Source organism: Chiloscyllium punctatum, chromosome 16, assembly GCF_047496795.1.
Source record: "Chiloscyllium punctatum isolate Juve2018m chromosome 16, sChiPun1.3, whole genome shotgun sequence".
Lineage (NCBI taxonomy): Eukaryota > Metazoa > Chordata > Chondrichthyes > Orectolobiformes > Hemiscylliidae > Chiloscyllium > Chiloscyllium punctatum.
In genome coordinates this window covers 31359350-31384307 of record NC_092754.1, presented here as the reverse complement: position 1 = coordinate 31384307, position 24958 = coordinate 31359350, and the positions used below count along the sequence as shown (strand labels likewise).

Genomic DNA, 24958 nt, shown 5'->3' with positions numbered 1-24958 from the left:
CAAACTTGATTTATCTGCAAGACAAGAGGTGGTTTGGGGGTTGCTGGGGGGGGGGGGGGGTGGGGGGTGGGAAGGAGCAGGAGAGTGGAGCTAAGACTGCCGTTAGATTAGTCGTGTTATCTCATTGAATTGCAAGCTTGATGGGCTGAATGGCCTACTCCTCCTCCTTTTACTTTTGTTTTTATGTTTTCCCCTATCTCCATCCAGATTCTTGAACCCTGTTGAATTTTCTATCCCACTCTTCCTCCAGGCGTTGGGTGGCTAGGGTTTACTGGTGGAGATGGCCCAGGACTTGCAAGTCCTTGGCGGACTGGGAGGGGGAGTTGAAGTGGTTGGCTACAGGGCAGTGGGGTTATTTAGTATGTGTGGCCCAGAGATGTTCTCTGAAACGTTCCACAAGCTGGCGTCCTGTCTCCTTAATCCTTTTCACCTATCCGCTTCACCCTTCACTCTGACCTATCACCATCACCCCCCACCTTCATCTACCTATTGCATTCCTAGCCACCTTGTCCCCCAGCCCCACCTCCCCTCCTATTTATCCCTCAGCCTTCTCGGGCCCCCCTCACATTCCTGATGAAGAGCTTATTCTCGAAACGTCAACTCTCCTGCTTCTCGGATGCTGCCTGACCTGCTGTGCTTTTCCAGTGCCCCAGCTTTTGACTCCAGCATCTGCAGTGCTCACTTTTTTCTCTGTATAAGCTGTCTATATCCAGCTTCTGATGATCAGTTCTGAAACATGAACACTCCGTTTATCTCTCAAGAGCTGCTGAGACCTTCCATTTTGTTCTGATTTTATTTCAGAGTCCTGCCCCCCCAAGCATTTCCCTTTTGTTTTATTAATTGACAGGAGGGGGTGGGGGCTTGAATTGTTATTACAATCTGCACCAATCTGAAATGAGGCCAAATTGATTTCATATTGGCACACTTGTTTTCTTTAAATGTCACCACTTTTGCACTCATCAAATGCAAGAAGAGTAAAATTGTTTTCCATTATTTTGACTGTGTAGTGTAAACCTTTTTGTGTTGATCCAAACCAGGTACACCACTGGTTTGAGGAAAGGAAAATTACAATCCATGTCACTCTCTCAGGCACTCTTAGGCCTGTATAGACAGATGCTGTAAAAAGCTGCTTCTTCTTAAACTTGTTAATGTCCCTTCACTATCAAATTAAAGTAAAACAGTTGGGGAGATAGTGGTATGACTGTAATGTTGTTGAACCAGTAAGTCAGAGGTCCAGGCGAATGCTGTGGGGACATCTATTCAGGCCTCACCCTGACAGCTGATAGAATTTACATTCATTCAGAAAACTGAGAAGAGTGTCGGAGGCTGAGGGGTGACCTTAGAGAGGTTTATAAAATCACAAGGGGAATGGATAGGATAAATAGACAAGGTCTTTTCCCTGGGTTGGGGAGTCCAGAACTAGAGGGCATAGGTTTAAGGTGAGAGGGGGAAGATTTAAAAAGGACCTAATAGGCAGCTTTTTCACACAGAATCAGTGATAGGGGTCTTGAAACTATCATCAATTGTTGTTAAAGTCCATCTGGTTCACTAATGCCCTTTAGGGAGGGAACTTGACTGGTCTGGTCTGACTTCTGCCACAATGTCTCTTCACTGCCCCCTGAAATGGCCCAATAAGCCACTCAAAAGCAACAAACTCCCACATTCTATTAAAGGTGATAAAGACCCATACTTAGAAAAAGAGTCCATTGTGCATCTCCATTAAACCAGCCACCCTGTGAAAATCTGCCAGTTTTGTGTCAAACACCCACGTCCTGGGATTAACTCAGAAATGTCTTATGCTGGACCCTCAAAATCGTCTTGTTCTTGCACAACACTGTTATGTATCACCACCAGCGGGTAATCCAAGAGCACCCCTGATTTTGTGCCATCTGTTAAACTGCAAACACTGTGGGGAATAAAAACACACACAACGTAAAAAAGGTTTCAACTGACTGGTCTTTTCATTTTTTTAAATGTTTTAGTGCATGGGAAAAGCTGACTCAAAAATGTGTGTGTAACCAGCATTTGGATGCATCTAAGAGGTTTCATTTCCCTCAGCCAGATGATGGCGCATTGGAACACTATACTTTGGCTCTGCATGCCCAGTGTTGTTCCAAGTATGTAACAGACTTAAAGGCATACCTGCTGTGTAAATGCAGTGACAATATGTCAATATCAATTATGTAAGAGAGACAGAATGACAGTAGATCCTATTCATTAAGGGAGAATGGGAATGATATCAAAGAGTTAATTTCTTCACTAGAATGCAAATAATGTGCACGTGATTTCTGACTGTCAGGCATGTTTCTTCACAGCGTCACTGGCTCCTCCCCAGTGACCGAGAAAACACAGGAAAATTTCTCTTTGTGTTAGAATGGTTTGTTCAAAGCAGGAGCATGTGTGTTACTGGATTCAAAAGAGTTGATTTGTTTTTAAAGAGAAATGCCTCATGGAGAAAGAGATAGAGGAGAAACATCAAGTGTGGTGGTGTGTGTATGTGGGTGTTGCATGTGACAGGTGGGATGGAGTAGGAGGTGGACCTTTAAATCCCTGCGTAACAACATGAACTGCACTAGTGGAGCCTGGAACAGGTAGGTGGTCGGTGGTGTTTCCATGGCTGATGGCAGTGTGGTGGTGGTTGTTGTTTAAATTCCCCAGTAAAGATTCATACGATGGAGTGGATATATCTTTAATATCATGCTTGGCTGTAGGTATATGTTCCTACAAGTTCATTCAATCTGTCATATGACTAATCCAAAATAGTTTACCCGGGAGGAACTTCAGTTTAGTGAAGGGGGTTACAAAAGTAGATTATTTATTTTATTTTAGTCTCACCTTTTATATCTTCTCCTCCTTCCAAAATGAACACATTTAGATTATTGGTTCACTATGCCTTACCATATACATGAATGAGATATCACTGTTTGAAATGAAGTATCTTCTTTCTGGTTTATAATAACAATTACATTTCCGACATTATCGATTTTTCTCCCATTTCTTTGAGGTACAAACTCCTGGTTATTGTTCCACAGAGATTAACCATTCTCCATCACTTCTCAACCTGGTCATTGGTATTCATTTGTCAGCCTAGACAGTGAAGAGTAACAGGCTCTTTTTCCTCAGGATGCCGAGCAGAGGACAATCCTGTTCTCAGTTGAAAATGTGGGACGTTCACATAGTGGAGGGATATCAAGTAGCAGAGTCATAGCATCATTAACACGGAAGCACACCCTTCAGTCAAACAAGTCTACACCATAAACTATCTCACCTGCCTGCACTTGGCTCATATCCCACCAAACATTCGTTTGGTGCAAATTCCTGTACTTATCTAAATGTCTTTTAAATGTTGTAACTGAACCTGCATCCACAACATCCTCTGGAACACATGAACCACTTTCTGTGTATAAAATCTGCCCCTCATGGTTTTCTTGAGTCTCTCCTCTCACCATATAAATATGCCCTCGTATTGAAATCCCCTCAGGTTTTTATAAACTTCTATAAAGTCATGCCTCATCCTCCTACACTTCAATGAAAAAAGTCCCAGCTTCTCCTTATAACTCAAACCCTCCAATCCCAGCAACATTCTGGTGGTTAAGGAGATGCTAAATGCCTCGTTAACTACCCTATCTGTATGTGATGCAAACCTCAAAGAATCATGTACCTGAACCCAAGGTCTCTTTGTTCTACAACACTACCCAAGGCCCTACTTTTAATTGTATAAGTCCTGCCCTTGTTTATTTTAGCAAAATGCAATACCTCACATTTGTCCAAATTAAACTCCATCTGCCACTAGCGAGTTTTGAGAAGACTTGTAGCTCGGGAAAAAGAACAGGAAGTGACATCACCACAGGAAATAACATCACCAACCCAAGGAAACCTAAACACATAAATAGAAAGCAACCCAATTGATCAAGATCTCTTTGTAACCTGAGAAACCTTCTTCACTGTCACTATACTACCAATTTTGGTATCATTCACAAACGTGCTAACTTCTATACTCTCATCTAAATCATTTATGTAAATGACAAACGAAAGTAGACCAGCATTAATCCCTGTGGAACACTGCTGGTCACAGGCCTCCAGTCCAAATAACAACCATCAGCCATCATCCTCTGTCTCCTGCTGTTAAGCCAATTTTGTATCCAATTGACAGGCTCACTCTGAATTCCATGTTATCTCACCTTATTAATTAATCTATCGTGCAGAACCTTGTCAAAGGCTTTGCAAAAGTCCAATTAAACAATGTATTCTGCTCTGCCCTTGTCAGTCTTCTTGTTTACTTGCTCAAAAAACTCAATCAAATTTGTGAGACATGATTTCCCTCACACAAAACTGCGCTATCATTTCTTGCCTCTCCAAATGCATATAAATCCTATCTTTCAGAATAACTTCCAACAATTTAAAGTAAAGAGAGTGCCAGCCAGTTTCTTTGGACTTAGCCTGTGAGGATGTTCAGATAGTGTACCTACTTCCTCTCCAATTGAAAAAGCTAAGTTGGTGCAGACTGGGCACTCAAACATAGACCTTTCTGGATTGTACAATTAATACAGTGCAAACCATCGCACCAACACATGCTGTCCTTTTTTGACATTGAATGTGATTGAATTTGACAGAAGCTATCTGCCCTTGTGGGCTGTCAGGTACTGTCTGGAGCAGTTTTGAGCCTTAAATATAGCATCGGATGTGAAGAGTCATTTGAGCTGAGTTGGCTGATCTGTCCAGGAATGAGGGTCTTTAGTTGGCGAAGCTGGCTGTGTTTTATTTAGAGGAAAAGAACAAGGAGTGATTTAATGCAGTATTCAAAATTATAAACTTTTTTTTTAAAGTGAATGAAGAGCCATTCTTCCTGCCAACAAGATTGTCGGTGACTGGGATACCGATATAAGATAGTTGCCAAAAGAATCAAACAGGACTTGAGGAAATATTTTTAAGCAACGATTGTGTGATCTGGAATACATTCCCTAAAAGAGTGTTGGAAACCTTTTGTTTTACTTGTTCACATGAGGGTATCACTGGCTAGACCAGTATTTATTGCCCATCTCTAATTGCCCAGAGGGCAGTTAAGAGTCAACCACATTGCTGTGGGTCTGGAGTCACATGTAGTCCAGACCAGGTAGGGAGGCAGTTTCTTTCCTGAAAGAACATTAGTGAGCCAGATGGGTATTTCCCAAAAATGGATTGAGGTCATCCTTAGACTCTAAGTTTCAGATATTTATTGAATTCAAATTCCATCAGCTGATGTGATTGCATGGGATGGGATGGGATTCAAACCCAGCTCCCCAGAACATTACCTGGGACTCTGGATTAACAATCCAGCAATAATACCACCAGGCCATTGTCTCCCAACCTTCCAGAATTATTTGGAATTATGAAGTAGAACAAGGTATGGAATTAATTAAATAATTCTCTTAAAGAGGTAGAATGGTTAATATGGACTCTTTTAGCTGTGTTGTTCTATGTTATCTCAGTTGGGGAGACTAGGGGGACATTATTCATACCACTGGGAATAAAGTCATATTTGCAAAGCATGTTGTCGTAACAAGAAACATGATCTCCTGGCCTCAAAAGTACTCACCAAGCCAGCTTTTGTTTTCTGTTGAGAAAATATCATTGGATGTTACAGATATGTCAAGACAAGGAGAGAGCTATGTGAAATATCACTGGGGAGGTGATAGCTCTTAATATTAACTGTGTTGCCTTCCAGGTGTTCCTCATCAAGCCGTGCTGTCTATTTCAGTCTCGCACTGCATTTTACTGATAATCAAGGCATCGATGTGTTATAGCCTGATCAAAAAGTTTGATGGGATCAATGAGACTTGAGCTACAGCATGCAGGACTGACCATCTGGAGATGTCTCTGTCAGTCTTTCCTATTAAAACCTTCAACTTTTAAAAATCCAAGCATAAGCATCATCCAGATAAGATGATTTATAGCATCGCCTATCTGGTCTTTTACCTTGCTTTCTAAAGTTCTAAACATTCTTGATGACACAACTTGGTCTACTATGGAACTGCAAAAATCTCGGGTCATGCATGGTTACAGCTTCATGTTTAGATTACAGGTTGAACAGCAGAAGTGATTTGAAATAATCTCGAGTGTTCCTGAGCTGAGAATCCTGATTTTGATCACTCATCCTATGAACACACAGCAATGATGTATAAATGATTTAGATGAGAATATAGAAGACATGGTTAGTAAGTTTGTGGATGATACCAAAATTGGTGGTATAGTGGACAGTGAAGAACGTTATCTACGATCATAAAGAGATCTTGATCAATTGGATCAGTTGGCTGAGGAGTGGCAAATGGAGTTTAATTTGGATAAATGTGAGGTATTGCACTTACAAACAGGAGCAAGGGTTATACATTTAAAAGTAGGGCCTTGGATAATGTTGTTGAACAGGGAGACCTAGGGGTTCAGGTACATAATTCTTTAAAGTTTTCATCACATGTTGACAGGGTGGTTAAGAAGGTGTTTAGCATGCTTGTCTTCAATGCTCAGACCTTTGAGTATAGGAGTTGGGAAGTCATGTTGAGGATGTACAGGACGCTGGTGAGGTTTCTTCTGCAGTATTGTGTCCAGTTCTGGTTGTCCCATTATGGGAAGGATATTATTTAGCTGGAGAGAGTTCAGAAAAGATTTACCAGGATATTGCAAGGAATGGTGGGTTTGAGTTCTAAGGAGAAGCTGGATAGTCTAGGATGTTTTTCATTGGAGCATAGGAGGATGAGGCATGATCTTATAGAGGTTTAGAAAGTCATGATGGGTATAGATGAGGTGAATGGCAGGTATATTTTTCCTGGAGTGGAGGATTTCAAGATTAGGGGCCATATTTTTAACGTGAGAGGAGAGAGATTTTAAAAGGAAATGAGGGACAACCTTTTTACACAGAGAGTGGTTCGTGTGGGGAATGAACATCCAGAGGAAATGGTGGATGTGGGTAAAGTTACAACATTTAAAAGACTTGCTAAGAAATGTTTGGAGGAATATGGGCCAAGTGTAGATGGGATTAGTTTAGTTTGGGGCTATGTTTGGCGTGGACTAGTTGGTTTGAAGGGTCTGTTTCCATCCTGTATGACTCTATGAATGGATATTTGACCCTTTGTGCCATTCAACCATTGAATCAGATCATGGCGGAGCTAATTGATGTCTAGATTTTGCACTACTTTTACTTTGCTCTTCTGGAGGGAGTGGGAGGTGTATGTGTGTGAGTGTATGTTCAAGATTTTTATTGTAAATTGTAAGATATCCTTCAGAATGCAGTGGATGCAGAATACTGTCTTCTGTGTTATGCATATAACCAGGGGAGGTGTAAAATGCCTTCCTTTGAATGTTTATTAAAAAAAACAATCCGAGGTTTAAGCTAAGAAGTATCATCTTCTGTTTGTAACAGCTCCTTTGCTACGCTCGGCAAGGAGAATTAATTCACCCCTAAAGGAGGATTAATTCACCTCTGAATTTTTTTTAATTTCAAAATTTATTCATAAAATACTTTAATGGTCTGTACAGTTGGACATGCCATACATATGTAAACATTCCATTTCTTTGCATACCGAAAAACAGAGTAATCATTCCTATTTACAGGTCGGAACAATTACATTTTGAGCTGAGGCGTCAGCAGAGCCCAAATGACTGCGTGGGCCCCCTGTTCTTCTTTAGACAGGCAGATGTTACACGGTGGTCTTTCCCCACCGCACCTTGGCGGCAGCTCCCCCAGGCTTCAGCATGTCCCTCAACACGTAGTCCTGGACCTTGGAATGTGCCAGTCTGCAACACTCAGTCATGGTCAACTCCGTCAGCTGGAAGATCAACAGGTTTCAGACCGCCCAGAGAGCGTCCTTCACCAAGTTGATGATCCTCCAGACACAGTTGATGTTTGTCTCAGTGTGCATCCCGGGGAACAGGCCGTAGAGCACAGAGTCCCGCGTCACGGCGCTGCTCGGGACGAACCTCGACAAACAACTCTGCATTCCTCTCCAGACGTCTTCTGCGTAGGCACATTCCAGAGGAGGTGTGTGACAGTCTCGTTCCCCCCCACAGCCACTTCGAGGGTAGCGTGTGGTGCGGCTGAGAGTCCGGGCGTGCATAAAGGATCTCACAGGCAGAGCCCTTCTCACCACCAGCCAAGCCATGTCTTGGTGCTTGTTGGAAAGTTTGCAGACATAGGTGAAGTTATTAGTGATAATGGCATGTCACTGTAGTGGCAGTAACTTGAGCTGACGTTGGCGCAATAACAGCGTGTTTTGACTCGTGTTGCTCTATCCTGTCTGTATTGGGCTGTTTTGCAGTTTACAGATTATTCTGTCAATTAGTAAATGACTGCATGATGTGGTTACATCATGGATACCAGAAAGTTCACAGTTGGTTACTGGTTTATAGTTCGCTAACGGATCTCAATAAAGGCAGAGGTTGCAGCCCCCTAGTGCCCAAGTTTAAGGGAAAAAGTATTATTCAGTAATGATCAGCGGTATCAGTCATCACTCAGTCAGCAGTGCTTCTGCCTCTGAGTCATAACGTTCCATGTTCAAGTCGCTCCAGGTCTCCAGGACAGAAATCTATGCAAACACACTTGTGCTGTAGTGAGGAAGTACTGCACTGTGGGAGGTGCTATCTTTCAGAAGAGATGTTATTTTTAGACTCAAGCTGCTGCCAGGGATAGATTTAAAAGGTCTCCTGATACACTCTTCCAACAAAGAAAAGCAAAGTTCTCTCTGATGTCTTAGTTAAAACTTACCCCTCGATCACATCACAAAAGAAAACAGATTATTATTTGTTATCTCATTACTGTTTATCGGAGCTTACTTTGCACAACCTAGCTGTGGTGTTTTCTAGTTCAAATCAGTGACGAAGCTGTCAGGTGATTTTGAGGGGTCTGGTGGTTGTGCACAGCACTATATAAATGCAAGTCTTTGTTTTAATGATCCCTTCTGGAGGCAAACTGTGGTGTATGGACAGGTTTGAGTCAGGCTGTAATGTCTTCTTACCTTTGAATAATCTGTTAACACTTAAATCTGGGTTTGCATGTAAAAAATGCTCATTTGAATTTGAATTTGAATTGAGTTGAATTTATTGTCACATGTACCAAAACACAGTGAAAGCTTTGTTTTGTGAGCAATACAGGCAGATCATATAGTTAAGGAGCATAGATAGTAAATAATAGGCAAACAGCAGCAAAACAACAACGCAGGTACAGGCGAATGTTAAGAATTTGTGCGTCCATTCAATATTCTAACAACAGTAGGGTAGAAACTGTTACAAAACTGGCTGGTGCGTGTGTTCAGGCTTCTGTACATTCTCCCCGATGGTAGAGGTTGTAGAAAAACATTGCCAGGGTGGGATGAATCTTTGAGAATGCTGGCAGCCTTTCCTTGACAGCGGGCCTGGTAGATGGATTCTATAGATGGGAGGTTGGCCTTTGTCTGGACCGGGTTCACCACTCTCTGTAACTGTCTCTGATCTTGAATGGTACAGTTGCCATACTAGGTAGTGATACATCCAGACAGAATGCTCTCGATGGCACACCCATAAAAGTTGGCAAGGATATTTGCCATCATGCCAAATTTCCTCAGCTGCCTGAGGAAGAAGAGACATTGTTGGGCCTTTGTAACCAGTGTGTCCACATGAAGACTCCGAGAAAGCTTGTTGTGGATGACCATTCCCAGGAGCTTGACAGTCTCCACTCGTTCCACCTCTGTGCTGTTAATGTGTAAGGGGGCATGAGTTACATTTCGCCGAAAGTCAATAATGAGTTCCCTGGTTTTGCTGACATTGAGAGCTAGATTGTTCTCAGTGCACCATTTTTCCAGGTCTTCCACCTCCTGTCTGTAGTCTGTTTTGTTAGGCTATAATGTCGTCTTACCTTTGAATTATCTGTTAACACTTAAATCTGGGTTAGCATGTAAAAAGTGTCCAATTGAGTAATATACCTGCGTACTTTGGATACAGTAAGATAAAGACTCATATTTACAAACTGTCTTTTGATATCTGTGGGATTTTCCAAAATGCTTGCCATCCATTCAAGTACATTTGAAGTGTAGCAGTGTTAAAATGCATAAAATGCAATTGAAGGTTTGCTAAGAAAGCTCAACAGGTAACAATGTAGTAATGAACAGATCATTTGCTTCTTAGTCATATTGCTTAAGTGATAGAAGTTGGAGATTTGGGGATGATGGAGCTATGGAGCTATGCCACTGTATGGCAGCATTGGAAAAAAAGCAAACATTCGTACAGATAATTTTTTTCATTGAGCAGGAACTTATGTGTTGTCCCATTGCCTGTGTTTCTAGGAGTCCTTCAGCTGTCCTGTGCACTGAATCGAACAGTAGCGGTGAGACTGGCATTGAGGATTTGTCTTGGAAGGAGAACATCCTGTATAATGGTAAGATGCCCTCAGTGGGTGCTTGTGCTAATTCTCCATGCAATGTGGTAACATGAATAGCATATTGAGAGAGATGCCTGATTTGTTTCCTTATGGAACTGGTCTGGAGGAAAGCTGGTTGAGATCAGAGCAGTCTTTTAAGATACAGCTAGACTAATGAGAATATGTTAGCATTATGATTTTTGAAAGTTTGACTGATCATCCTTACTGGTTTAATTTTTTCCTTTTATGTTGGCTTTAGAACCTCTAAGCAAGCCATTCGGCCCATCAAGTCTATACTGACCCTCGAAAGAGCATCTCACCCAGTCCCATCTCGTCCCTGTATCCCTGCATTTCCCCTGACTAACCCATCTAGTCTGCACATCCTTGGACACTATGGACAATTTACATGGCCAATCCACCTAACTTGCATACTTTTGGACTGTGGGAGGGAACTGGAGCACCCGGAGGAAACCCACCCAGACATAGGGAGAATGTGCAAACTCAACACAGATAGTCACTCGAGGCTGGAATCAAACCCTGGTCCCTGGTTCTGAGAGGCAGCAGTGCTAACCACTGTGCCACCCTTTTGTGTCCTCAGTTTGTCTTTTGTTGTGTAGTTCACATTATATGGCGTGTGTTTATATTAGTTTCCTTTTAAGAGGAGATCAGATGTTGGGGTCTCCTGAGGTGGTAACCTAATTTATCTGTCACAAATAGAGGCCTCATCAGAAAGGCAGTGCATCTGACAGTATAGAACCATTTTGACACTGCATTTGATTGCCAGCTGAAATGTTCAGATTAAGTGTTTGGAATGCGATTTGAACTGAAACCTTCTGACTCAGAGTGACACACAGATACAGCCGTCAGAGAGTTCCTGATTTTTTTTTAGAAATAATGTCCTGAGCATTAAAAGAGGAATTCAACAGATTAAAATGGAATAAAGAAATGCACGGGGGTTGAATTGAGTTAATTTGAAAAGCTCCAGGTACAGATAAAAGCGTGCCCATTTCACTCTGGTACATCTCCCGGTGACAGCCACATCCAGGATTCATCTGTTAATGCTAATGTTATTGTCTGCAAAGAGTCATTACAAATTAACCAGGGAACTGTCAGCAGAATCTACTGTCTTAAAGCTGACATAAGGAAATTTTATTGTGTGCCAGCTGTGGTTGTGTCATTTTCCCCAAGAGTCACAAGTTTCACGATTCAAGTTCCATTTCAGACTGTAGAAGAAGAAACAAGGATGCTCCCCCAGTGTGGTGTTGAGGGAGTGTTGGAATTGCAGAGGTACTGACTTTGGGGTGAGACTTTAAACCGGGGACCCCCCTTCCTATTCTTGTGACGTAACAGATCTCATGACATTATTTGAAAGAAGAGCCAGAGTCTCCTCCCTGGTGCTCTGACAAATCAATATCAGGTCAGTATCACATTGTTTTTGGGGGAGTTCGCAGTGTGTGAAAATGTCTGCCCTCATGCACAGTAACTATCTTCAGAAAGGACTGAATTGGTACTCAAGCACCTTGAATTGCCTAGTGATCATGAAAAGTGATGTATAAATATATGTCTTTCATTTGATGTTTGCAGGTAGCATTCTCATTATTATGAGCATTGAGAAATCAAGAATCTTGACAAAAGTGGGTACTGCAGATGCTGGAGATTAAAGTCAAGATGAGAGTGGTGCTGGAAAAGCACATCAGATCAGGCAGCATCCGAGGAGCAGGGAAATCGACGTTTTAAGGGCTTTTGCCCGAAACGTCGATTTTCCTGCTCCTCAAGATGCTGCCTGACCTGTTGTGCTTTTCCAGCACTACTCAAATCAAGAACCTTGCATAGTCTATACAAAGGATCTGTTACTCTCTCTAATCCGATTTACAAACTTACATTAACAGAATAAGTGAACTCCTATGTCATAAAAATAGAACTTTTCCTGCTTTTTGTTGGATCCTGACCAGCTTATATAGAGTCATAGAGATGTACAGCACGGTCCAACGGGTCCATGCCGACCAGATATCCCAACCTAATCTAGTCCCATTTGCCAGCTCCTGGCCCATATCCCTCCAAACCCTTCCTATTGATATACCCATCCAGATGCCTCTTAAATGTTGTAATTGTACCAGCCTCCACCACTTCCTCTGGCAGTTCATTCCATACACGTACCACTCTCTGTGTGAAAACGTTGCTCCTTAGGTCTCTTTTATATCTTTCTCCTTTCACCCTAAACCTATGCCGTCAAATTCTGGACTCCCCCACCCTAGGGAAGAAAATAATGACTTTGGTCGTGACTAATTTTCAATGACTTCTAAAGGATTGTGAGATAGTTTGGCACCTCATTTGATATATGCAAAACAGAGAAAATACGAGAATGGTGGGAAAGTGAAAGAGTTTCTATGGCAAAGTGTAATGAAGGGATCTCTTTCAGCAGCCTCTGTGCTGGAATTGCTTGGCTCATCTGGTGTTGGTCTGTAACCTCAATGGTGAAACTTTTTCGGAGCAAAAGTTTGAAGCTACTTCCTCTCACTACTTCCCTATTGAAGGCACCAGAATTAAATGGATTTGTAAAGAGGATTGATTCAAAAGATAAGCCGCAGAATATTAAACTTACTTCTCTTTTGAGGAGTTGAGGAGACTTTGCATCCCAGAATGCTCTAAGCTTAGACAAAAAAAGAACCGAAAGAATTGTGGATGCTGGTAATCTGAAACAAAAACTGAAATTGCTGGAAAGTCTCAGCAGGTCTGGCAGCATCTGTGGAGAGAAATCAGAGCTAATGTTTCAGGTCCACCCGAAACGTTAACTCTGATTTCTCTCCACGGATGCTTCCAGACCTGCTGAGATTTTCCAGCAGTTTCTGTTTATGTTGCTCTAAACCTACCTTCTGGAGTGGCAGCAGGGAGAAGTTTGTACTGTGGAGATGTGCCAGGGCAAGGGTAACTTTTTCTTCATTTCTACAGAAAGGTAAGTGCTGCCAGTTCTGGCAGTGCCTACCAGATTATTTCAAGCAATCTGTCAGAATCGGTTCCTCAGAAGTGTATAGATGATTTCCAAATGCTTATGGTGTTGAATGATGAGTGTGTGTGGAGTAAATGTTAAATTGTCTTCCCCCTACGCTCTGGCCTCATTAGATCTCACACCTATGAGATACCCCTCTGGCTGTGCCACCTTTGGACCAAGCATGGTCAGGTGACCAAAGAAACATGACAACAAATGCCTTTGTTGTTTATTTGTCCTTTTGGCTTGGTTGCACGGCACCTGACCTTTCCCTGATTGAGACCAAAACCAAATGGAATATAGTTAAAGAAAAAAATTGGAAAGGAAGAGATCACCAGGATTATTTCTACTCCCAACACTTAACAGCTGGTTTCTGAACAGCACCAACACAAGTCTAAAAGCAACGTGACTGTCTTCAGTCCTGGTTACAGCTGTTGCAAGGCATGAGGATTTGTAAGAAAGGGTGTCGAGATAATTGTCTAAGGTCATGTTGAATCAACCTTATTGAATTTTTTTGAAGTAACAGAAAGAGTTGACAAGAACAACACAGTGGATGTGGCATATCTAATTCTTTGATTTTCTTTTCGACATATTTGATTTGGCCATGGATTATGACTTCTGGCTTTTTCCACTCTCCACCCCCACCCTCTCTGTCTACTAGCTCCTTCTACCCCCTCAAATTTTTCTGCACCCTCTGTGATGGTGTTAACAGGGAGGCACCACACCCAGTGTGACTACTGACAATGGCCTTCGATCTGCCTGTCTGTGCCTTGATTAATGAAGCCACTGTAGATATTTTCTAATTGACCTGTTCAGAGATGTTATTGGAGACCTCTGGAGTAGCTAAGACTTGAACTCGGGCCTTCTGATTCATAGGTAACCTTCCTAAAGTTTACTATTCCCATCAATTCAGTCCTTGGTGCGTGGCCTGTCATGCTCCGTCGAGATGCTGTTATTCAGGGACCAATTATAATGGCTAGGGTAGTCAAAGTCAGGTCCCAAAAAACAGAAATAATTGGGACATGGCCATAAAACAGAAAACAGGATAAGAATTAAGGGAAGATTTCATAGATTGGCAAGAATTGGGAAATGGTGCCTCACTGGGACTCATACTAGAACAACTTTTGTTGAACTTGTACCTAACTGATTTATGATGTGGAGACGCTGGTGTTGGACTGGGAGTTGACAAAGTTGAACATCACAATGCCAGGTTATAATCCAACAGGTTTATTTGGAAGCACTCACTTTCAGAGCGCTGCTCCTTCCTCAGATAACTAGTGGAGCAGGGTCATTAGACACAGAATTTATAGCAAAAGGTCACAGTGTCATGCATGCAACTGATGCGATATATTGAACAAACCTTGGTTGCTGTTAAGTCTTTTATCTTTTACAATGGGTTGTAACAGTGAAGCTCTGGAGATGGTGCAGACAAGATGTGTAAAGATGGGACAAGACTTGAACAATGAAGAACGGTTGAGCAAACAGGTCCTCCTTTCTCTCAGAAGGAGAAGGCAAAGAGGAGTTCTGATAGAATTTTAGTTTTAAATTAGGATGGGTTTGATAGTGCAGACATGGAAAAACTGCAAAACAAGTCAAGAACAACTGGGCAAAAAACCAAAGTAATCACCATCAGATCAAATAAAAATCTCAGACAGCACAGAGAATGTGGAGCTCAGTGCTACAGGGAGTGATTGAGGCAGATGTATTTGAGGGGCAGATCATCACTTTCATGATTGCTGGGAAACAGGAGCATGGTGGGAAGAGGTTTTTGAAGTTGGAGAAGGCTTATTAGAAACGTAATCACTTTGTTGGGTTGACTGGCTTGTTTCTGTGTTGGAGTTTATCTGTCACTGAGTGCCAAGTGATGGTTATTCGAGACAACTGGTTTTATATAAAAGGTTTTTATTTCAAAAATATGCTCTATTCATTCAAGATATTGTTATATGTGTATACACATAGTCACAAACATAGTTCGGTTCTGTACAGTAGCATATCAAGGAAACAAACAAATGTTGGAGTTTGGCTCTATTTAAACAAACCCAAGGCATCTCTTACTTAAACAAGACTAAGCTTTTGAGGCAATGCGAGGGACCAATAACTGAATGGACCCCAATTGACATATATGTGTTACAAAGCACCACGTAAGTTGCCCTTGTAGCAGTTTGTACTTCAGCTGTGAGGAGAGACGTCTGCAGTAAATGCTGATACTTTTCAGAGTGTAGGTGGCAGAGTCCATTTGTAGTAATATTCTTTTAAAATTAAAACCCTTGTTTATTCTAACCCATCCAAGAGATCCACAAATTTGAAGTGTGCCTTGCACCTTGACACACCTCGAGATTCCAGCTGCACTGCAACTCTCTTAACAGTTTCAACCAGAGTGCTCTTCTTATCATTTGAATGGTGTTAATTAAGGAGAACCAGCTTGGATTTCCTTAGGGAAAGTGATGTTTAACTACCTTGCTGGAGTTTTTGAAGAGTTAACAAGGTGGGTTGATCAGGGCAATGTTGTTGTTGTGGTGTCCCAGAAGACATCTGATACAGAGGCACAGAGGTGACCAAAGTTAGAGCTCATGGAGTAAAGTGACCAGTGGAAACACAGTGACAAAGTTGGCTGAGTGACTGGAAACAGAGAATAGGGGTGAATGAATGTTTAAGAGGGTGGCAAAGATACATAGTCAAGTTCCCCAAGGGCCAATGTTGGGACCTTTGCTTTTTCTGGTAAATATTAATGCTGTAAATCTTGGAGTACCAGGGCAGAACTTCAACGTTTGCGAAACTTGAATGTTCTGTGAACTGTGAGAGGGATAGTTTAGAACTGCAAAAGGGCATAAGCAAGTTGGCAGAGTGGGTGGACAGAGGTAGATGAAGTCATTGCAGAGAAGTGGGAGATGATGCATTTTGTTAGAAAAGAAAATGGAGAGACTGTATAAACAGAAGGGTACAGTTCTGAAGTGCAGAATGATCTGGATGTATATATGCATAAGGCAATAAAGATGGCTGGATGGGTGGAGAGTACATTAAATAAAGCACACAGCATCGTTGGCTTTATGAAGAGAGGCTTTATTATGCAAGAACTAGGTACTGCTGAACTTATGTAAGATACTAGTTTGGCCTCAGCTGGAGTATTGTGTTCAGTTCTGGGCACTGTATTTTAGAAAGGATATGAAGATTTCACAGAGCTTTAAAAGTTTGGCTTCAAGGATGAAGAATTTTTGTTATGAAGATTGATCAGAGAAGGTGGGTATGTTTTTCTTAGAGGAAAGCAGACTGGGAAAAGTCTGATTGAAGTATTTAAAATCATGATGGGTCTGGAGAGAGTAAATAGGGAGGAAATGCTCCCCCTTGTGAAAGGATTGAAAATACCAGGGGGCAGATTGAAAGTCATTAGTAAAAGAAGCAGAAGGGATTGGCGAAACAACATTTTAATGCAGCGAGTGGCAAGGGTCTGGAATAAGCTGCCTGCCAGTGTGATGGAGACAGGTTCACTTGAAGCACTAAAAGGGAATGAGATAGCTGTTTGAAAAGCAAGAACGTGCAGGGTTATGGAGAGAAAGCAGGAGAGTTGCACATTTGGAATGCATTCTTTTATTGGTCACAGTATTGAGTACAAGAGTTGGGAGGTGATGTTGCAGCTGTACAGGACATTGGTTAGGCCACTGTTGGAATATTATGTGCACTTCTGGTCTCCTTCCAATCGGAAAGATGTTGTGAAACTTGAAAGAGTTCAGAAAAGATTTACAAGGATGTTGCTGCGGTTGGAGGATTTGAGCTATATAGAGAGGTTGAATAGGCTAGGGCTGTTTTCCCTGGAATGTCAGAGGCTGAGGGGTGACTTTATAGAGGTTTATAAAATTGTGAGAGGCGCGGATAAGGTAAAAAGTCTTTTCCCCAGGGTGGGGGAGTCCAGAACTATAGGGCATTGGTTTAGGGTGAGAGGGGAAAGATATAAAAAGGACCTAAGTGGCAACGTTTTTCATGCAGAAGGTGTTACATGTATGGAATGAGCTGCCAGAGGAAGCGGTGGAGGCTGGTACAATTGCAACATTTAAAAGGCACTTGGATGGGTATATGAATAGGAAGGGCTTAGAGGGATACAGACCAAGTGCTGCCAAATGAGACTAGTTTAGGTTAGGCTATCTGGTCAGCATGGACGAGTTGGACCAAAGTGTCTGTTTCCATGCTGTATATCTTGATCACTGTGTGACTCAGTACCAAAAGGCTGGTTTGCAGACAAGATGGATCCAAGGCGTGTGTAGAAGCAGAGCTTTGGCTGGCAGTTGGTAGCTGATTGATAATTGGTCACTAATCCACAGACCACTTCTGTCACAATCAGGTATGTGATTGGTTCCCAGGTAGCTGAAAAGCTTGGGGATGTGACTATTTTGGCAGAAACCAACTACTGCTTCTCCTTAGGTGTGTGTGTGTAGGGGGAAAGTAAGAGTTTGAAATAGTAGAGTTTTAATTAAATGATTGGTAAATGTTTACCTGTAGTTAGAATCTATTTATAATTAATATTTATTAATTAAAGTATAGAAACCTGACGAGTGCTTTCTGTAAATGTGGGTTTAAATTGGATACTTTTTGTAAAATCTTTAACTTTTCTAACAACTGCTGGAATAAATGAAGTTTAACAAAGGCTCTGGGGAAGGATCACAAACATTTTTCTCAGTATTGATAATCTGTCTTTTTTTCACATTTTTCCTGTATTTTCCCACATCTTGCTATTGTTTATGCCACACCAGGGAAATTAAACTCTAGGAGATTTTGTTTTTTTCCTGTCTCTCTCTCTCTGGACAAATATTTGTATTGACCAACTCAGAAGACGTAAGTGTTGAGCAATGCAATGCATCAATTAATTCCAGATCACACAACACATGCTTGGACCTGTATTTCTGGTGTAAGGATACTCTTGATCTGAAGCATCATCTGCTGTCTATATCCAGTATTGCAACTTTAGGGTTTAACTTGGTGATTACCTTGGATTATTATTGATTGTCTTTGCAATGTGAAAACCTACTCCCTTGCAATTCTAATTTTTTTTCAAATCAGTCTGTTTGGGCATGTTGAACCTAAACTTCTGACTGAGAGGTAGGGTTAGTCTCACTATTGTATGAACCTTAAAGAAGTGTTTAGCTATGATTACATACACACCTGATACTTAGATACATGATTAACATAATGGGGGCAGGCAATGCAGTAATGGTGCAGCTGTCTCTTACAGAACCATTTAGGATACTTAGGGTAGATTTACTGCCACCAATCCTCCTCCTTGGTATTAATCAAATTCCTGATACCAAATGGAGAAGGATGATTGTATAAAGTCGTGACAGAACTGTGGTCCTGTCTTGATAAACAGTATGGGTTTTTTTACAAAGAACTTAATAGTTACATTACATCTGAGATACTTGATATTCTCTTGAGACATCAGGCTCAAATTAAAATTACATACTCCTGTTAGCTCCATGGACTTGGGACTAAACATAATTTAGAGACACCCTACAAACCAAACCAACACAAATAATTCAATTGATTATCTCTACCTAGAAAAAGCATTTCCTATCCTGACAGGTGGAGCTTTTCTCATGATGTCAGTTAACCCTTTCAGACACTGCCTTATAACAAGTCAGTGGCTATTCAGCAGAGGATTGGAGAGAGGTAACAATGATAGCTGCTTAATTCACAGTAATCAAATGCCATAATCCTCCACATATACCCTCTGTGTAACACTCCACATCTTAATTATCTTACACACCTCTGAAACAGTAGGGGAATTTGAACACAGACATCCTGGCTCAGAGGCAGGGACACTATAACTGAGTCACAAGAATCCTAATCCACTAAACATTTGAGAAGGAAATTGATTAATGCTTTGGTGAGGTGACATCAGGTTCCAATTGCTAAACCTTTTCATTTTATATATATTAGTGAATTCACAGACCAATTCATAGCTAAGCTTGACTTGCTTTAACTGATGTTCTCAATACATAAGAAAAACAATCAACTGAGCCTGAATGGCAACACTTGTTCTGGGTAGTCTTATAAAGGTCTCATCTCACAAATCAAGCTAAGGCTCCCCTGGGCCTGGTTAACTCACAAGCCTTACCCAAATTTCTCACAGATCTTTCCAATTAACCTTGACCCCGTGGGTACAGGATTTTGGTCATGTGGCACTAATAGCAGTGCACTATTAAAGTTTTGATAAGTACACAATTAAAGTAATTTGTCTTTAGAGACTTTCACACCTTGGCCCTCCAATATATTTTCAAACATTATTCTCTCCTGCTCACATTTGTAAACTTGGAAATCAACTGGAATGTATTCAACACAAAAAGTGTCAATACAATTTGCTTGATTTCTGCCTGAAAAGTGTGTGTGTGTGGTTTTTAAGATGGCTGTCAGGCTGGTACTGAACTCTACTTATTTATCACTGTATCTATTATCTTTTATTCTGGGGATATTTCAATCTGGGTGGAAACTACTGACACTTCTCTGCTCACCTTTACTTTCCGCATCCCCAGAAGCTGTTTTGCCACAAATTCACTTCACTTTCAGAAATTGTGGAGATTGAGAAATTGCTGTCCGTATGTTAGAGTGACTTAATGATCATTGTTAAAAAAAGCAGAGATACTATCTCCTGACATCATGAAACAAATTGAAGTGGCTGAATGCAAGCCTCTACTGAATTGAAGATTGATGCTGAATGATGCTCTTCAGCTGGGATGTATTTTGCTTAAAGTGCTCATTGTCTCATTGTTGATTGTAGCTGAGTCCTTTTCAGATTTCATCCATTTTCACTTCTCCCTGTGATGTGTTCATTTTTTTAAAAAAAGAAGCCTCTTCCTGTTTGTGAGCATGTGGTGCCTTTGTTGTACCATGTCTGGTAATTTTCTCCTGTTTAGCTCTTTGTAAACTGGTACCAATTTCCTTAGTTGCTTTTTAAAATCAATTCCTGATGGATTCCCTGTAAGGTTGATTTGGGTGTAACCTTTTGGGTTCTCCTCAAATTTACTATTTGATCAGGAAAAAATAGTTTCTCCTTGCTTTCCCTGCTCACGCAAGGCCTCATTTCATGGTTTGTCGTTTCTTTGCTTTTCATTTCTGAATTGTTGCTTTATGTTAGGGTTTACTTTTCCTCAGATTTCAATCTTTGAGGGGAAAAGAATTAATCAATGACCCAGTTGTGCAGCGCTACCTCACTTTCCAGGTGACTTGAATCAAAGGTGACTTTAAAGAAATATAATTATGTTTGTTCCCAACCAAAGTATCCATTGTACTTTTTGGTATTTTTGATCTTAAGTATTTTCAATTGAAGCATCTGATGTTTTTATTCTCAAATGGGGTCACATGCCAGTTGTGAGCTGTTTGCTCCCTTGTTTCTTTGGGGGCAGGTTTCCCAAAAATAGAGTCTTGCATTTTTCTCAAGAGAAAATGTTTGTTCTAACTAAGGCAAATTTATGCTTAAAAAATACAAGGGTAAAACTTTATGATTTGTATTCAGTGTTTATTATCCTACAGCAAAATCTAGAGAGTACCATTTTCTTGGAGAGACTGCCCAGTTACTATTTCCATTTGATATTCCCCATACTCCTGCATATAAAGAACAGATCAGAAAATTAGATATAGGGATAAGAAAGACATGTTGATAGGCTTGTGTGTAGCATGAATTTACTGGATTAAATTGCTATCCAATTATTTGCTGCTTGTTATTCTGAGGGGAAGTGTGGGGATAAAATGGTATTTTGGATTCATCATCCAAATATGATTGAACAAGATTTGCATGTGTTCATTATATAATGAACATATATAAATCTTGTTCAGTCACATATTTGGCCAATGAATCCAAAATACCTTTTATTTTCAACTCCCCTCTGAATACTGGTTTTGACTGCAGCCAGCCAGTGTCAATATGCCAATCTGATAATTTCAGTGAATGTTTAATTGCTTAATTGGAATTTTGTTTTTGAGTTGGTGACTTTCAGGTTCTCTGGTGTCAGGGGACTCTTGTGGCACAGTGATAGTGTCCCTATCTCTGAGCTAGGTGACCTACCTCCTTCAGAGGACATCATTGAAAAGGGTTGATTAGAAGAGGTCTTCTCTAGTATCAGGTGAATATGTGGTGAGCTGCTCTTTTTAACATGCTGGATTTTTCGGAAAAGGAGAGTCCTGTATGTTTCTCCTATCCCAATTTGTTGCACCTAAGTAAATATCAATAAAAGTTTGATTGGATGCTCTGGCTATTAAACGCATTGCAATGCTACTCACAAATTTTAACTTAAAATTACTTTTCTCTACACTGTTTCAGCCCAGTCTGCCTCAGCCCAGCATACATCACCAGGTGTAGAGAATGATGTGATCTATGATGATGTTACAAATGAAGATCAATTTGCTGAGGAGCAGGGTAAGAGCTTTTTTTCACCAGAACTTTACTTGCCAACCCATCACCTTCCTAGTTCTTCCTCTCCAGCTTATTTTCTTCATATTCACACTGGGTTCTATGGCCATCAGCCACATTCTACCACCCAACTAGCCATTTCCACACAAATGGAGAGTGTTGGAAGACTGCTGTTCAGATCATTACAGTCAAAGCCCATTCTTTCTGCATTGGACATCTCCATATGTTACCAAACACAGTGGGAATGGAGTCCAGAATGAACATTCTGATAGATTTTCATCACATCTTGTCTGGCATGGTCCTATAGGTCAGTGAAAGTGGAAATACAATGGTCATGATTTTTGTTACTTAGATAGTTAGCTTGATTTCCTGACTCACCAGACCCATTTCAGTAACAAGTCCCCCAAATGGCAGAGTGGACTAGTGCAGGATAGAGACTGGTGGTGCTGCCCCTCTCTGAGATGGCTGGATACAAGACAATGATCGGTTCCCTGGGATTTAAAGGCTGTCAAACTCTCTAGTCCTCACCTTTTACCAGTTCCGTTCCCTCCTGACTGTCATACACTGCCCGTGACTCCTTGTAGGTTTCATACCAACTCAAAACCAACTTATGCTGGCACTGTCCCAATTACTCTGATACCCTTCAGCTCAATTCATGTCCTTTCCATGCCATTGTCCTACATGTAGCACCGTGAATCTTATAAGGGGCCATGAGGGAGAATGGGGGTCGTGCTGCGGAGGTGGCACAGAGGGGACATGTGAATGGGATCTCTTGAGCTTGCCTTTCAAAAGATTTCTGAATGCCAATTCTTGATTTATGACTTCTGTGAGGTACCATGAATTCAAGTCATAGGGAGACTGGCCAGACCCCATGAAAGCTGCAGGAGCTTGGCAATACTTTAACGGTCAGGTTGGATGTGCAGGGTGTGGGCTCATTACTTGCGCTGTTATCCTAAGCCTCTGAAAATTGGGGGCACTGTGAATTCTAGAACCGGGGTCCCACTCACTGTTTTAAAATGACATTGCTCATTGAAAATGTTGAACTCTTTCATTGCAGATGTCTGTATTCCAAGCAGATTTGGAAACTTGTATCCACTCTCAACAGAAATGCTAAATGCATATTAATAACCATCATTCTCAACATAGAGCAAACAAAGCCTGTTTTTATACAGTGCTCCCTTTATCTTGCATTTTCAATTGCTCATAAAATTATTCTCTCAAAGCTCAGTCACTAATAGGGGTTTGATATTTGTATCAAATGTATATCCTCGCTGTTCCTCTTGGTGTGCAGAATTCATTACTAAAGTATGACTGATTGAAATCCCATAAGGTCCCTGATAAACTCTTGGTGTTTAATTATTTTTATTTGAATCCCCATAAGAGCTTATTGATATTGTCAAAGCTTCTGTTTGCCAATTGTTGGAGTTTAAAAGCTTCTTTGTAATTTCACTTCACGCAGTGCCCATGGAAGAATTGATCTACGATGATGTGAATCGGGAAGTAAATTGTATCAGTCCAGCACAGCTAGAAGACGGTTGGAGTTCCAGTGAATTTGAGAGCTATGATGAACACTCGGATGAAGAAAATAAACCTGGAGGAGAACAGCAAAAGTCCAAAGCTGTCCTTCAGCCAAAGGTGAAAGTCACAGCGATCAACGATATTCGCAATCATTGCAATAGTAGGCCAAATGATTGGTGAACTCTGACCTTTGCAGGTGTGATTGTTTTGGTAGACCAGAGAGACAAATATTGCTGCCAGGATTCTGTTTACTGCCATAAGGGTACTTATTGTTCAGTGAAGCTTTTTATCATGAGAAGTGAGAGGATGTTATGTCGAAAGCTTGCAGAAAAGCATTTCTGAAGTGGATTATGGCACCATCCGTGCAAATTTGGGTTGAGCTAAAATACATTGTCACTGGAAGTGAAGGTAGCTTAGCTGGTGTCGACCTGGTGGATTGTAAGGTCAGTGCAAAATATTCCTAGAATTAAGGATGTGATACTTGGAAATTAATTGGAAAACAACAATGTAATTTTTAAGCTGGAAATTGAGTATCCAAAGTCCATTTGAGTTGCAGAAACTGGGACAAAGAAAACAGTGCCTTTGTGGTTTATGATGTTTCCTGATTAAACCAGAATTATCCCTAGAGGCCAAAGGATTTATTGAGTTGGGGTATGTAAGAGCCTGGCAAACTAAAGATTGGCTCCAAAAGCTATGAAATTATTGGTTGGGCATAAAGGTTATGATCAGAGTGGAGACTGCTTAATTTTTAAAAGGTATTTGAATTTCTCTGACTGAAAAGATCACATGTCCAGATTTTAAGTTTAAAGACTTTGAATGTAACAAACAAACTGAAAATAACACTGGCATCAAGTGTTAGTCAACCTATACTTTAAACTAAAAAAGTAACCTATGTAATGTTTAACATGACTGAGAATCTGAAGCACTGTCATTAACTTTAGACTGTTCCAGGTAAATTATTTTCCACTCTCATTAGCGTCCATTCTTTTTCTTTTCAGGATCAGGACTTAATATCCTAATTGACCCTAGTCTCAGAATTGGCACATATACACTTGCCATTGTTTATCGGTGTGAATATCATCTTCCCAGTACAAAAACAACCTGGGCCCCATTTTAAGTTTCAACAACCAAGCCATCCAAGCTTATTGTCAGACCGAATTCAGAATAGGTCACCCCAGAGCCAGTCAGCCTGGGTTCGAATCTCATTAGTTCTGAGTTTAGATTAGATTAGATTACTTACAGTGTGGAAACAGGCCCTTCGGCCCAACAAGTCCACACCGCCCCGCCGAAGCGTAACCCACCCATACCCCTACATCTACATCTACATCTACCTCTTACCTAACACTACGGGCAATTTAGCATGGCCAATTCACCTGACTAACACATCTGATCAGACATTTAAAAATATAAATATCTTTTGATGTAAGGTTGTTAATGGGGAGCAAAGCTTCAGCTAAAGATGCTTAAAGCTTTTAAACAGAAGGTTTGGAGAAAACAGTAGTGTCAGAAGCAAAGTTTATGGATCAATTTTGTCACATATTCCGGAATGGTTAAGAAATATGACCATTTAAATTTGTGTGTCTGACTTGTTAGGAAATTCTATTCTTAGGCTTTTCTGATTGGACCTTTTTGAACTGGTTATTTGGGTTCTAGGTTTGGAACATTTGGTCTTGTCAACTCAAATTTAATGTCCTAACTTTTT

The 24958-nt window shown here is 41.0% G+C and overlaps 1 protein-coding gene across 5 annotated transcripts in view; it reads left to right on the top strand.

The window, feature by feature from the left end:
- LOC140487128 (rho guanine nucleotide exchange factor 10-like protein) overlaps nucleotides 1-24958 on the top strand; it is a 205014-nt gene that overhangs the window by 86553 nt on the left and 93503 nt on the right. For 2 of the 5 annotated variants that reach the window (XM_072586666.1, XM_072586667.1), the window contains exons 6-8: nucleotides 10287-10378; nucleotides 21649-21744; nucleotides 23198-23373. In XM_072586666.1, the coding sequence (XP_072442767.1) occupies nucleotides 10287-10378; nucleotides 21649-21744; nucleotides 23198-23373 (364 nt within the window). Of the gene's footprint in view, nucleotides 1-2388; nucleotides 2592-10286; nucleotides 10379-11606; nucleotides 11778-21648; nucleotides 21745-23197; nucleotides 23374-24958 lie in introns of those variants that run through there. The other 3 variants (XM_072586668.1, XM_072586669.1, XM_072586670.1) reach the window with 3 other exon arrangements.